Here is a 15,340-nt window from a genome sequence, read left to right as displayed (position 1 = left end):
GATCAGCAAAACTTATCAATATTTACTTTTTCTAGTTGTTCCATTTTTTCCTCCTCTGTCTGCTTGTACTCTTCTTTGATAAATGCAATAAGCCTCTTCACAGTAGGCAGAGAACTATCTTGGCCAACAAACGTCTCCATGAGCTGTACAAACTGTGGCTGGGTGAGGCAGCTTGCACCGAAGGAACTCTGAGTACAAGGAGCCCGATGGTTCTGAATCTGTGCCATGCTGGGACCTGAGTCTGAAAGGCAGAAAGCACAGTGTGTCACAGAAAGCCAAACGCTGCCCTAAAGCCAGGCACGTGGCAGCTATCAACTCACTCCTCAATCCTGCACTTCCTATCCAGGGAAATTACAGCTGAATCCAGGCTGACTCCATGCTGAGTAAAGGCCTTAATCTGCTTATACTGTTCTAATAGTAGCTCTTCAGAGCCAGTCTGGCATGGATGCCAATGTACAGCCAGGTCAACCTCTGAACACAGGTGAGCTGAAATTCCTGTTACTCAGCAAGGGGCTGTCTGAGACAAAGACTCTCTGAGGTACTGCATGTCCCAAACAATGCAGGATGCACATCCTGCATAACACTGGAAGTTAACTCAGAAAGCTGTAGGTACCAGTGGGCTGTACCATCAGATTTACAACCCTTTACATAATAAGTCTGTCACTAGATTGCTTGGGCAATGTAGACCCAGTTCTTGCAGTTTTCTAAACTGTGAGACATCAGAGAGTGTTCACAGAGCACTGGCAAGGAGGTTGGTCCTTCTCAGATGTTTAAGAAAGTACCTCTTTGAAACACACAGCTGTCTGATCACAGCCTTCCTGGAACAAGGGCCTTTGTACACAATGAAGTATGATCATCCTTTGGAAACACAGTGAGAGATTAAAATAAAAGGTTTCTGCTATATGATCTCATATCATATCTCCCTATGGGCAATAACAGGCTAAAAATTATTAAAGTCATTTCTAGATTTAACATGCTCAGGTTCCTGTCTTGCTACAGTAATATTACAGAGTGAAACAGAACATAAAGTTTCTCCTTATTATAAAAATGCTGCTGCTTCACAAAGTCCCTACTTGAATTAAAGTGTCTGCTCAGTGCCTTGAATACAGATCACCAGCAAAGTGACTCACCTGCCATCCTGTGAGAGGAACATGCTCTGAAACCTTGGCAGAAGACACCATGCTGAGAAGATATCAAAGCTTATGGTCTTCTCTACTCAGAAAGCACTCACATGGTTTTGAAATGGATTTAAAATAGCCTATATAGCCTATAGTTAAACTAGTCCAAATGTATACATTGAAAAAGATTAAGGTCTGCCAGAATAAAGGAGAATATCTTTACCCTGCTCATGCAGAAGGTTGTCATCCTGCAGCCTCGTCTCGGAGCTTGTCTGTTGGTCAGACTGGCTGCTATGCTGCCTTGAAAAACTCCCTTTTCCTGCAGGGGTTTCTTCCACAGCCTCTGCAGCTGGAGCACCCTGTTCTGAGCCAGTGACATCCATGTCTGCCACATCTGTGTCTCCTTCACTTTTTACTTCCATCTCAGGCTCTCTACCCAGGCTGGATTCCTCTTCCTCCACCTGTTTTTCAGGTCCAGGTTCTCCCTCCCTACTGAGATTGTATCCATCAGAGGCTGATCCTGGGAAAGCTTCATCCTGTCTCTCTGCACTTCCAGACTCAGCTTCCTTCTCAGTTTTGATGTCTTCCTGGGAGCTGGGTTCCTCACTGTGTGTGGTACCTCCATCCAAATCACCAGCCTCAAATCCAGTGCCTTTCACCTCTGACACAGCATCCTCACCTTCCTTGCTCACTTCAGCATCACTCGGCTCTGCTGCTTGGTCATCAAGGCCTCCCCATAAATCCACCAGATCAATCTCTTGTAACTTAATTATTGGCCCTAGAATAGAAAAAAATATGGGTAAGTTGATAGTTTGCATTGGTATTATGTTCTCTAGTATTGCACAAGAAAATTGAAACAAAAAAGATACTGCCAAGCAAATACAAACTATCAGAAGGTACCTTCTGCAAACACAGTCTCTGAAACACAAAACTTCAGAATAATGTCTTTGCCTGCAGAGATCTGCATTTCTTACTGTTTATTACACCACATTTCTTTTGAAATAAATGTTTCATAATTCTCCCTATTAAGAAGGAGACCTGTAACTTGCCCTGCATTTGATCTTAGCAATTAATTAATGTCTAATATCTTTAAAATATTTTACTTTCATGCAGATGATCCCCCGTGTTTTTTCTTTATCTTTCCATGTGCCTGGAGAAACTTTCGTGCAAACACCAAATTAACTTCTAACATTGCCCAGTAAGAGAGAACATTTGTTTCAGGAAAAGTCTCTCTTTAATCCTGAAGTACTTCTGACTTTTGTATGAAGGAAAACTCTTGGATGCATTTCCGAACGTTGCATCACAGTTTGCAAAACATGTTTGCAAATTATGGCGGGTCACAGCATTCATTTGGGTCCTTTTTTGGGCCCTGTTCACTTCCAGCAACACTTATAAAACATATATGGACTATCCAGCCCTGTGTGACCTCCTAGTGTTTTAACCACAACCAAAACTTCCCAGGTACTCACATTGTCTGGGGTCCCACAGTTCCCTCTTGTCAGCCACGGGGCTTCTGTCATAGAACTCCCTCAGCAGGGCCAGTATTTTTTGTCTATCCAAGACACCAACCTAGACAAAAAGATTATAATTATTGGGTTTTTCCTGTGGTTCTTGGGTCTTACATCAACATTTGCAGCACTACAAAGGCACCATTAGCTAAGAATTACCTGTGACTGAAAATCACCCATTACCAGAACACGACTACAGATTTCAAAGAAGTGAATTTATTTCATAGAGGCAAAAACTTCTTCTCTGGGCTCAGCTGGAACTCCCTCCCCACACATATTACTTTGCAGGCACTTCCTTGACAAATTACAGTTAGATAATTGTAGCTGTTCTGCCAAAGGGGTTCTTCATGTAAAGATCAAAGCTTCAACATTTCATACTCTCAGGACAGATATTGATTGCCTGACAGCACCATGGAAGAATTTTCACCTATTATGGGCTGTATTACCTTAGTGACTGCACACTGTAGTTTGCTTTTATGCCCCATCATCTCCTTTGAAGATTGATGTATTGGCAGCTGCCTGGGAACATAATTAGTCCAAAAATCCGAGCTATTATGACAACCTCCCTAATTTCCTTTAAAAATTCATAGACATTTGACCACAGAGGTGAGAGAGGCATCAGCAGTTCCAGTGCAGAGGAACGTGCAGAGTTTATTAAGTCCTTGTTGCTCAGAGTGAGTGTACACAGACGATAAACCCAGGAAAAGGCAATGAAACGGGTCATTTCCAACCAGGAAATTGTGGGTTTAGAAAAGTAAAGCAAATCTAAGAGATTGCAAGTTTTCCATTTTATGATGAATTCCTGTTGTCATTGTTTAAGTCCTGCCACCTTTGTAATCTCCCTCCCATTAGTGAAATAAAGTAGTTAATTAGGGAACAGATTTACTTAAGTTCATTATTTGTAGCGAGTAGCTTTCCATCTGAATTATTGATTTCCTTTTCACGTTTTGTTCTTAGATTAAAAACTGCAAAATGGAAAATTCACCAGGCTTTTAATTCCTTGTGAACTTTACCTGCCCTTAGGCTGAAGAAATAGAGGAGGAACTTTGCTGATCTTTTCTGGAAATGAGCTCAAGATGACTGCATTGTTTATAACCTAAATCTGTAATTAATGGCACCAAAAGTTAGAAACAGAAGGTTTGGAAACAACTGAGAGATACACATCACCTACTGGTGAAGTTAATACTGGAACTAAACAATTACATCACATTTGCTGGTACTGCAGGACCTTCCTCTACAGGGAACTGAAAGTTTATTGCCAATTCTGAAGAAAGGACCTGAACTGAAATGTAAGAAGCCATTCAGTCCAGTTTTAGTGTTTGAGACTCTGCAAATTTCATTCCTGCTGGTAAAAAATTGCTGGAAATTAGGGTTGAATTTCAACCATCAGTGTGTTTGGAACAACAAATGTCATCACAGAATTCTGTCCCTAAACTTACAAGATGTAGGCCCTGATTCCCAGTACCTTCATCTTCCTGACATTAACATACAAATACCTTGCACGCCCCCATGCAAACATTTCTTCATGCTATTTATCTTTCAATTGAATATATCAGATCTGGTTCTGATCCATTTAGTAGCCACACAAACACAGCACATGTTTTTGAAGACGTTACCAGGTCACTGTGGAATATTTGGATTCTCCATTCAGTATTTCCATTACACACACTTAATTTTCCATTCAAATTTTCTCAGCTGTTACTTGTCACAATCATCTGCTGGTTGCCTTGAAGTTGGCAGCACTAATGCAAAACTTTATTTTATGAAAAAGGGGAATCAATAAATGAAGTATTATTCTTATTAAGAATATAACAAATATTAAGAAAATTATGAAGTACTATTAAGATGAAAATAAGGATGTTGTCTTGGGATTCAGATGCACTTTTTTGTTATACTAAAATAATACACTTGGAGGATTTAGATAACTCAGATTTTTGAAGAGGTGTTTTTTTGTGATTTGGATCAAATAACTTTATTTTAATATATTGTTTAAAAGAGATATAAAAATAGATAAAACAGCTGAAATTACAAAATAGGAACTAGGTCAGATTTCCTTGTTTTAGCATTCACAATTTATACAGATTTGCCACTCTACCAGAGGTCCCTGTTATTTCAGGACACTTTTCCTTACAACTCACCCTGGGAGGAAGATGCCACAGTACATCTATAGAAGAGAGAAGCATTTTAACAGAAAGCTCCTCTCCCCAGCTGTGCTGTCTTTCTGAGTTCCTGTATTTACTAGCAAAGGGGACTTTTCTTTGTGCTTCCTGTGTGACTGGGGAGGCTGATTGAAGGTTCCTGCCTGTCCACCCTTTGTACTGCACCTCGTGAGCAGGGCAGGTCCAGCCTCCCCTCTCAGCACCAGAGGAACACCTGTGTTTGTACAGCCACCCAAAACTTGGGGCAGCTTTAATGCCCAGGGAGTTGAAACATGTTGGCCTCATTTTCTTGTCACCCAGATATTGGCAGGTGATGATTCTCAGTTGTTTTCAGCAATGTTCTGTGACCTATGAGTAATTCCTTTAGCAACACAGACTAAACCAGACTTGCCATTTAATCAGGGATAGGTCAGTGTTTAACCACTCGATTGTTTTTCTGGAAATGTGATGTGTGTATCCTGATCCCCACAGTGTGCTTGTTCGTGAGCAAGATGGGAAGAGCAGACACTCAGAAAAGGTCATGAGAAAGCAGACTTTGTTGTTGCTGTTCTGAAAGAAAGGTAATCAGGAGTGTCTCAGACGTCATTAGCTTGAAAACTAATCTCTGACCAAATTCAGTTTCATTTAAAGGTCTCAGGCTTAAAACATCCCTGAAAATTAATGTAGATTCTGTTATAATACATAAAAGAAACTGTACCTGATACAAGTGAGCACAGACACAATAAGCTTAAAATTCACAGAGCCATTGCCTTTTGGAGTATTACAGCAGTGATCCAACTGTGTTGTGGGATTGTCTGGGGAAGTTTCTGCCTCAGTGTATAGTCCAGGCTGTCCTTGTTGAGCTGCCATCCTTCTGGATGCATTCGTTTGAAATCATAATAATGATCATGTGGATACCTTCTAATTTGACTGTAATTTAAACGCTGCTTTCTCAGCTCTCTGGCCTTAATTGCAGCTCATTGAGGCAGCCAGCCACACTCCCCATGCAGACTAGAATAACTGCCTGCTACCAAACAAATGGAAATTAGGAACTGAAACAACTGCTTTGCTGTGCTTTGCAGAATGGGCTCTACAGGTAATGGATCCCATTCAAGTGGTAGAAGTCCTTGGGTTACTTTGCATTTTTATCTCCCCTATGGGTACAGTAGAGCCATACAAAAGAAACCAGGCCAGGTTTAAAAAGAACTGTGTGGCCTACACAACACTTCAGTGAACTCAATTTGCAGAGCAAGGCTACCTTGGAGTCTGGAAAGAACAACTCTGTGCTCTGACCAGTTTTTTTGGGGCACAGATGGTGTTGGTGCTGATAGCTGCTCTCTCATGTTGTGTTAGTATTTTTGGCTCTTTGCCTCTGAGATTCCACTGGGATTAGTAGCATGGAGATGGTGATTACTGCCACAGAAATAATAGGAAGAAAGTCACATTAAAAGATGAAAGGAAAGAAGGGGTCTTTTCAAAATGCATGGCAAGGATAGGACTGGGCTTTATGTATCACTGTAGCCAGAAGGATTCATCACAGCCATTCTGACAGAGCCCTAGGAAAATGAAATGTCTTCTAGCTGGGAAGCAGACACATTTCTTTCCTCATGCCTGAAACAGCAGCTTGCCTGCTATTCTCTAAAACACTCCATTGGTGTTGAAACGAGCTCTGTAATTCCTTTCTCTTGGCAGTAATGACATTATTAGCATGACATTGTAGAGCACAGTTCACTCTGGGTAGCTCTCTGCAAGCATCAGTAGAGGAGTGCTGGGTGGAATATATAATTTCTGTAGGGGAGGAAACTGTAAGATTATGGCATCTGCTTGCTCTGTAGTAGCCAGCAACGGGCAAGCTGAGGCTACTCATAACAAGTACCACACTTTTTGGATGAAGCCCAAGTTTTTAGCAATAGTTTATGCCATTGATTCTTCAGCTTCTACAATTTACTGGTTTTCTAACAAGTCTAGCTTTTTTGTTTGTTTTTTAAGGGGATGCAGGTGTACTCAGAGGATGACAGAGATTAGAGCTGCTGAAAACCAAATTATGGCTTTTGAGTTCCATTTCCAGCTCTGTAACTGACTTACTGTATTTTAATTTCCTGTCCATAAACTGTGGCTGAAGTTCACAGCACTGTTCTCAGAGAGACTGTAAAGGCGGATTATTTTGCACTTTAAATTTAAACTATGAGATTTATTGATAGAAGCCCTAAAGATCTATAAAGTTAGGCAACATAATGAATGCAATATATGTTATAATTGAAGAAATGTGCACATTTGTTAAGGTCAATCTACATCAGGTTATCTTTGCTGAAACATGGCTGAATAGATAAATTAGACCCAGTTCTGAACTGTGCTGTGGGAGCAGGTAATCCCATTAGGTCATTCACTTTCTAATTAGCCATCAGCTTATAGGCAATTGGATGTTTCTGTCTCTAAAGTATGAATTTGAAGACAATGCTGCAGCTATTGTCCTCCAAAATACTGCTGAATAAGCACAAAAAGAGTATCTAGAGTTGGGAAGAAGAAAAAGCAAGCAGTGACCCAGAGAAATACCAGACTGGAAGCATCCCCACATTGAAACTGAGAGCTGCTCTGCCTACCTTTCCATAATCACAATCTTGGAAGAGATCAGTAAAATTTTGCCTCCACAGAGCTCGTTCTGTTGCTTCCTGGAAGTCCTCACCACATTGATGGAGATATTTCATGATTTCTTGGAATGTGTCACTTGAAACATGCTCGGTGTAGGAAAGGACAAACTGTGGAGAGAAAGCAGCAGTGTACAATGGTTAGCTTTTCTTCAAGTATTTTCACCTTTATTTGAACTCCTAAAAACCTATTGCATGCAATTAAATATTTAAGAACTTGTAGTTTAGTCTGCCAACATAACACAGACTTGGTGCCTACTTTGTTCTTCCTTTCAGAAGAAACAATATTCTCCTAACCAGCCTGGGACACTGCACAAATGCCTCCTCAACAGCTCCTTTCCTGGCCCAGAGGTCATTTATTCTGCTCAGCGTTCAGAGATGCTGGATCAGATCCCTCCTGTGGAATGCCATGGCTCGAGCTTGGTTTTCTCAGGGAGGATTTAAGTTCTCCACGGTTTTTTGCAGCATTTAGTATTCTTGACTTTACTCCCAAGGAGACATTTTGAGCCATTAGATTTTGCAGAACTGACAGTCACTCAACTCTCAAATGCCACAAAATGAGCATTGCCCACAATTTCAGTGTTTAGAGAACCAGTCTGGATACAATAAAAACATGAAAAATCCGTTTGAAAATGAGCCTGCTGTCACCTAAGTCCTCTGACACTGGGAATACTACTGACTGGAGATTGATTTTAAGTTCCAGCCTTGGAGACACTTTAACACTTTGGATTTATAGCCATGTGGCTTTTATGAGCAAAAGCAATATGGTTCTAAAAATGTGGTGTGCATGACATAAATAATAATGGCCATCAGAACAAACCACAATCCCAAAGCCTGGGCTGAATTATTATAGCAGGTTTCTGGAGCCAGCCACACTAACAGGGAACTCATACAGTTAAAAGGAAGAATTTCCAAAACACAGCCCATTTTTAGAGTATGGATATCTAACATAAGTGCTACAACATCTTGGACTTGTTGAAGTGCCTCACAGGCATTAACAAACTGAAATATTAATATATGTTATAATTATTCATGTCTATATTGCATAATTTCCAAATATATGGGACAAGTGGAAAAGAGGAAGAGCAGAAAAAAAAGCAATGGCCTGAGGGGTGGCTGGTGGGAAAGTAGAACTCCTACACAATGTGGGGGGTTTCTGCTTGCAGCATAAAAAGACAGGATGTAGGTGGTTGGAGAGAAGGTGGGGCTGTGGGCATCCACCAGCTTTCCAGAGCTGTTACAACCCAAAGCCCTGTGACAGAGGAACCTTGAAGGTGACAGCTGATGGGAGGAGGCAGGTTGGACAAGCAGCTTGTTATTTTGGATGTCATGCTGATGACACATCCAAAGGCTCCTGCACTAACACTGCTGTCTAACAGCATCACAGGACATTGTTTACAAGTGCCATGTGGGCAGCAGGCACCATCATAGTCTTAAGCTTTTCTTAGCTGATGTGCAAAGTACTGTACACATAATAAACATACATTTATTTATTATTAACTGTGAGATTTTGACACCTCTCTGAAGAAAGCTGGCATGATTCCTTCTTGCTATCCAGAGACTTTGCTGTAGTTTGTGAACACGTTGTCATCAATAACAATGGATCTTTGCTTCTTGTTCCTACTGATCTCACTAGAAAATCAGGGAAAATGATCTCACCTTTAAGGCCTGATTCTAACCCTGCAAAGGCAGTGTGAGTTTTTCCCTTGGTGTCAGTAGCTTTGTGCCAGACTGCTGGGGGTTTGTGTGTTATAGAGTACGAAGCCTGTGAAATAAACTATTAAGGGCTGGTCTCTGGGATTTAAATGCTTTTAATATAAAAGACCCCACGAGCTTGTCACGAAGGATGTAAAAATACAACAGCCACTGTTTTGAATGTCTGAAAAAAAACCCCAAGCCCAACAAAAACAATGTGTGAGGTCTCTCTACTGAGTTTCTAATGGCCTTGAAGTAGCCTAAAGCTGCACTAAATTCAAGAAAGAAAAAAAAAAAAGAGGCTATTTAATTTTAAGGTCCATTAAAAGCAATGCTTTCCACATGGGGAAAGGCCCGGACCAGTGTGGAAAAAGATCATCTCTCTTTCTGGGTTTGGTGGATGATGCAAAGGGAGGAACAAAGGTAAATTGTAGCTGAGGATTAGAAGCAGCCCTGTCCTAATGATGGAACAGTTCCCCAGGGAAGTGATGAAAGCCTCATCATTTGATTCAATTAAAACTGGACTGGAAGAAGCATCAGAGAATATATTCTGAGAGAACATTGCTGGTAAATCAGACAGCCTGACAATCCATGTCTTTTGTGCTTCTCATCTCCGTTGTCATATCTTTAATTGAGTTAAAATAAAGGGTACACAAAACATATTTTAAACAGTTTTCTAATGCTAATGGAGCATGAATTCATTCAGAGATTATATACATGTACCATAGGGGTTATGGATTGATGCTTCATAGCAGTGACAAAAGCAATTCTCTGGGCTCTCATTATCCACAATCGCTTTCTTAATTAGATGCAGTAATTCTGAGGTTAAATTCAAAAATTCCTCATTTCATGCTTAAAAAACCTTCAACAAGTTATCATAAAAATGCATCTCCGTGCAAAATATTGAACATGTGAGTCTCCTGAGAGGGAAGAAGGCACAAAAATCACACATGGTTTCTTGGAAATAGTCTCTGCACAGCTGCTTTATACTCTGGTTTTAATTATTATAACAGCACCCACTAGCACTGCTGCAATGAGGGTCTGTCATTATTTCTATTCTAAACACCCCTTTTCACAGGTTCAATTACTCAGCCATAAAATTCAGCTCTGCTGCAGGTAGAAATGGCTGGCAAAGCCTTGGCCTGGAGAATTTTCAATAAATACAGTTTGAACTGATTTGGTTATTTTCAACTTGAGGAACAGTAGAGTAATAGGGTGAAACTTCCAACTACATTTATGATTTTGGTGACTTAAAACCACAGTTCTGATATTTCTCAATGACAGCTTTTGAGTTTAAAACTGCCTGGTTATGCTTCAGGTACATTTATGACACTTGTTGAAGTTTGGTTACGGTTCAGGCCAGCGATAGTTCAGGGCAAAAATGGTAGGGCTTCTCCTCCCAGTTCATCATGGTTTGGTTCTTCTCTGGTTAATGGAACCTAATCAGAAACAACCATACTGTGAGGATGTTACTGATTGCCATTGGCTGATGGTTACAGTGGGACACCAAACCTCCCCTGAGCGGGTAAGGCAAAGTCTGAATTCACAAGTGATTCAAGGCTTTGGCATTTCAGAGAGGGACTGGGAGGGATGTCCTAAAAACCACTGCTCCCAGAGCAACTTCCCAGAGAGCAGCACAGGCTGCAGCTCTGAGGAAAGCAAAACACTTCCCCTTTGCTGGCCAGAATGGAAATGTGGCAGCAGAGGATGGAGATGGAGATGGAACATGAAATGTCCTGATACAACCAGTTCCCTGGGATGCTGGAGAAGGGCAGCCCTTATTACTCCTCTGGGCTGTCCCCAGGGAAATGCTGCTACTTTGTGATAAACATCATACTCTGAACCAGATGCTCTTATTTCATTTCTCACCTCTGTGAACTCTTCTAGCTTTAAAGTTTCTTCCAATGTGTTTAAGATTTGCAGCTTCCTGTCCTGGATTGCTGGTAAAAAAATGAAGGGATATTGGTTTAGAAAGCAACAGTTGTGATTTTGCATATTGTCCACATTTTTTTGCACACTGTGCTGTTACATTAACTTTCTTCTCATCTTCTCAAACATGTTTTTGAGGTTATCCCACAGTAGCTGAAGCATCTGACTGTACAGAGACCAACCAAATCTGCTCCTTACATGTATCTCTTGCTGAGAATCTGCATTTAGCTATTCAGAACTGTAGAGTCATATTTATTCTTGACATAAGTTGGTGCAAATTGCAATGATTTTAACGGTACTTAAAACTAATTATGTGAGGGAGGAAATGAATTTTGATTTAACAAACAGATAAAACTGCCTTAGAACACTGGAGACATGGGTTCTGCTTTGCAAGAGTAGAATCTGAAAATCATAGTAATTTTCTCAAGAATATCTGTGGGAATATTTTTACTGATGATGATATTCAAAAGTATGTTTTGGTCAGCCTCTGAGCTCCTATAATGGAACTGAGAAGAGAAATCAAACATCTACATAGATTTCTGGAATGAGGTCTTTGAGCACAGACATGCTATTTCTGCTGGCATCATTTTTCTCTTCTTTCTTCTACAATATATCAGGAGTAATGAGAAAATTCACCATAGAATGCATTTATCTCTTGTTGGTTAAGACATTCCTAAACTGTACATTATCTTTATTAAACTATAAACAGAGCTTAATGTTCTGTTAATGTACATTGGATGCTATTAGACAAAATGAATTAAGAAATGGAGCCACACTATTAGTGAAATAGGACAGAGAGCACCTCCAGCATCTGCAAAGCAAACATTTGGGGAGGCATTTCCTTCACAGTCTCATGTCCCAGGGTCTGTTTGCTCTGTCCCACAGCAGGGGCACAGCAGGGGCTGTGTTGGCAGTCACAACATCCTACCAAGACCAGAGGAACAGATCTGTGACACGGACAGGGCTGAGCAAGGGCGAGCTCCAGGCAGAGGTGACTCCAGCAGAAATGCACTCTGGAGTGCCCTGTTCATCATCCCAAACCAGTGAAGGCAGATCTGTTTTCACTGATGATCATTACAGGCTCAGGAAAGCCTGGCAGCAGGCTCGTGGTGCCACTTCAGTGTTCCCAGCTCTATTCAATTTTCATCATTCAGGGAGGTCAAGTGTGAGCTATATAAAGTGACAGGAATTATGGAAATGTTACTGAGCCAAGTGTTCCCATCCAGAGGCCCTGGGCTGTCACTGGGATGGTCTGGGACTGGCTAAAGGAATGGCTCAATGACATGGGCTCTTTTGTGGAGCATTAGGTAAACTTCAGCATTTCCCCTGAAACCATAAAAGGTAACAACTCTGTTAATATTGTTGATCCTACCTTTGCTCCATACCTCCCAGTATGCCAGTATTTCCAAGACCTCCCATGAGACAAACACTGCCTGATAGGGCAGGTGAAGGAGGAGGTTGGTTCAGTGATTCTTAAAAACAGTGATAAGTACATGGTAACGTCTGGCTAATGCAGGATGTAAGTGGAAAGGGCCTGAATCTGGTCTTTCTATCTCCTGAAAGATTTTTTAAACTTCTTTCCACTCTTTTCAAGATCATGTTAATGAGCCACAGGGTGGTTCAGACCCTCCAATCTGTCTGTAGATTTGTGGTTCATATCCTGATGCAACTACCCTTAGAGATTCTCCCTCTGTTATGAAATCCATTTGCTGTTTGCCCACAGCTCAGACCAGAATTCAGATGGCAGCAATAAAACCTAAGGAAGACACATTGAAAACTTACCTTTTCTCAGTTTTTCGGGAATAGAATCAGTGACATCTGGAAAAGACCTCAGGGCACTCCGAACCTACAAATCAGGGTGATAGTCAAAGGCCTGTGTCATGCAGACAGCAGTGGGTGATTACCAAAATAAATCACCTGGAATAATCAGACATCTGGGCCAGTCATGAGTCTTACACATAGGTAAGATTTGTGGGGAATCAGGGCTTGGTGAGCCTGAGGCAGACAACGACCTGTACCCTGACCCTAAGGGCAGCAGAGCCATCACCCACCCACAAATGTCCTTTTCCTCCTGTCTGGAACAACCACAGCAGTGTGTTACCAAGGATCTTTCCTAGTTACCAGTGCCATTGGTATTCTGTGCTTGCCATCCACTGTCCACTCTTTGAACAGAGCTGCCAGTGTCTCCTTCCTCATCTCTCTCTCCTCAGCCTTCTTTCTTTCCATCTCCTCCCTGGCCTCACGTTTGTCCTTTGCCTCAGCCTTCAACTTGACCAGCCTGTAGGACACGGGAATATGGATTGAAAAGATATCATCATAAACATACTTAAGCTTGACAAGCCTACCCTGAAGAACAAAAGGAAAGGAGGGAACTTTTTACTGAAATTCTTTTCCATGTGGTAGACATTTAAGGGAAAATCATCTGTGCAGCTCTTCTATTTTGTGTAATTTCAACAGCGATAAATTTTACCTTCACATTTATAATGGTATTCATCATTTATTGTGTAGATGTCCTTCAATTTCCTTTCAATTTTAGCAAGAAGACAGGTGCATAATTTTGCTACACTTGATTTACCAACAGAATTGCATCAGTCTCCTTTGTCTCCAAGCCCAAGTACCTTTTCACACAAGTACTTCACTGGCAAAGAACAATGTTCGATGAAATTTCTGAAGCAGCCTCACACAATAGAGCCCTCACTGCCTTAGGACATGGAAAATACCCCAACCTCTCCATCATTCTGAACACACAGAGTTTGCAGGTTTGGACTAAAAGTAGCTCCCTTTCTTCCTTCTTTTGTTTTCTCTGCTTCCCTGATCACCCAGCCATGTTCTTCCCAATCCTCTCTTTCACACGACAAAAGAACTGAATAAAATTGATCCCGTAGGACTGTGATAATTTTGACTTTTTTAATTTATGAAATGGGAAAAAAAAGCCTTTAGGAAGGTCAAAATGCTTAAAGCCAAAGAATTGGTTCATACGGGGAGAACAGCTCCTGCTCATGGAAGCTGCTGGAATCTCTCTGCACTGAGGCAGCTGCTCACCTTCATGGCCTTCACACCCTCTCTAGCTACTCAGAGAAAGGGGAATTGCTCCTCTTTTGTACCTGAGAACTCCAAAACGTGTATTTTAGCTAACAATTCCTGCTCCCTTCTTCCCCCTGTGTTTCACATGCTGTGAAATGGGCTGATCCTATTCCTGCTCTCTTCTGTTGCTCTGGGATCATCCCAGAAATTATAACCCATCAGTATCTTCTTTAATGAACAGAGAGACCTGTTTTACATGTCACAGCAATACTCTTTGATCACAGTCAGTTTTATCACCAGGTACTTGTTCTTCGTGGCCATTTATCACAGAGGTCTCTTAATGAATCACTGGGTTCCTCAATCAATGGGGGGCATTGCACAAGTCCTGCTGAGGCAGCTCAGCCTCTGGCACTTTGATACCAGGGGAAGGGGAAAATAATTTCCCATCTTCTGACTCCTTCCCCGAGCCAGCAAAGGGGAGGAATGCAGCAGGTACCAACCTAAATGGGCTAGCAGATTCTCCTCCAGTATATGCTGCAGAAAGAAAGAGAAAACAGACATTTGTAGATGCAGCTCCTCCTCCAGAGCTGTCTGCAAGCCACAAGCAGAGAGAGGGCTGTGCCTGGAGCTGCCAAGGTGCTCTGTGATTAATTTGGGCAGTGTCCAGCACAAGGTACATTCTGTGCTGCACCTGCACTGGGCTGCAGTTTTGCATTAATTCCTAGGGTCCTAAACTACTGTGCAGTTGTATCCTCTGCCTGGTGCCCCTGAGGTGGGACAAAATGTTTCCCCCCAGACTATAACAGCAAAACAGGGATAACAGCACTGGGCACCCATGGCAAAGTGAGCTCGTTTCATATCAGACATTGCCAGAAAAGATGAGATGGCAGCGAGGTGACTTCTCCCTGCAGAACCAAACATGTCTCCTCAGGAAGGGAGCTGCCTGCCTCCCACACAGGGATGGGTGACTCAGCCTGAAGGACTGCCATCCCTGGACAAACACATCTGTTACAGGTATCAGTCCCTGTGGATAAGGAATTTCTCCCATCTGTTCTCCTGCATGCCTTGACTCCCAGTCAGGTGGCAGTTCAGGAGAAACTGGAGGAAGCCCAAGTGAGCTCACTGAGGATGGGTAAGCATTAAATGGGAACCTGTGGTGATCCTGCCTTTCCTGAAGGTAATGCCAAGGCTCCCAGGAGCTTCATTTGGGCCAGAATTCAATTCCTCACCCTTCTGGTGCTTATGTGGGAGATGTTGAGCATGGACTGGCACTGCTCCTGTTA

General features: G+C 41.9%; 1 protein-coding gene across 7 annotated transcripts in view; it reads right to left on the bottom strand.

Annotated features, from left to right (window-relative positions):
- The window catches only part of EFCAB5 (EF-hand calcium binding domain 5), a 37,865-nt gene that overhangs the window by 12,100 nt on the left and 10,425 nt on the right, over nt 1-15,340 (bottom strand). For all 7 annotated transcript variants that reach the window (XR_007908091.1, XM_051809864.1, XM_051809862.1 and 4 more), the window contains 7 exons: nt 13,155-13,311; nt 12,816-12,879; nt 10,974-11,044; nt 7,365-7,520; nt 2,588-2,687; nt 1,342-1,896; nt 27-235 (listed from right to left, as the gene is read on the bottom strand). Coding sequence is in view for 6 of the 7 variants with exons in the window: in XM_051809864.1 (XP_051665824.1) it covers nt 27-235; nt 1,342-1,896; nt 2,588-2,687; nt 7,365-7,520; nt 10,974-11,044; nt 12,816-12,879; nt 13,155-13,311 (1,312 nt within the window). In the remaining variant the exon portion in view is untranslated. The remainder of the gene's footprint in view (nt 1-26; nt 236-1,341; nt 1,897-2,587; nt 2,688-7,364; nt 7,521-10,973; nt 11,045-12,815; nt 12,880-13,154; nt 13,312-15,340) is intronic.

This window comes from Manacus candei, unplaced genomic scaffold (genome assembly GCF_025592945.1).
Source record: "Manacus candei isolate 608988 ecotype Guabito, Panama unplaced genomic scaffold, ASM2559294v1 h1tg000076l, whole genome shotgun sequence".
In the NCBI taxonomy this organism is placed as follows: domain Eukaryota; kingdom Metazoa; phylum Chordata; class Aves; order Passeriformes; family Pipridae; genus Manacus; species Manacus candei.
The sequence above is the reverse complement of the archived record's forward strand: the minus strand, read 5'-3'. Positions and strand labels throughout refer to the sequence as shown.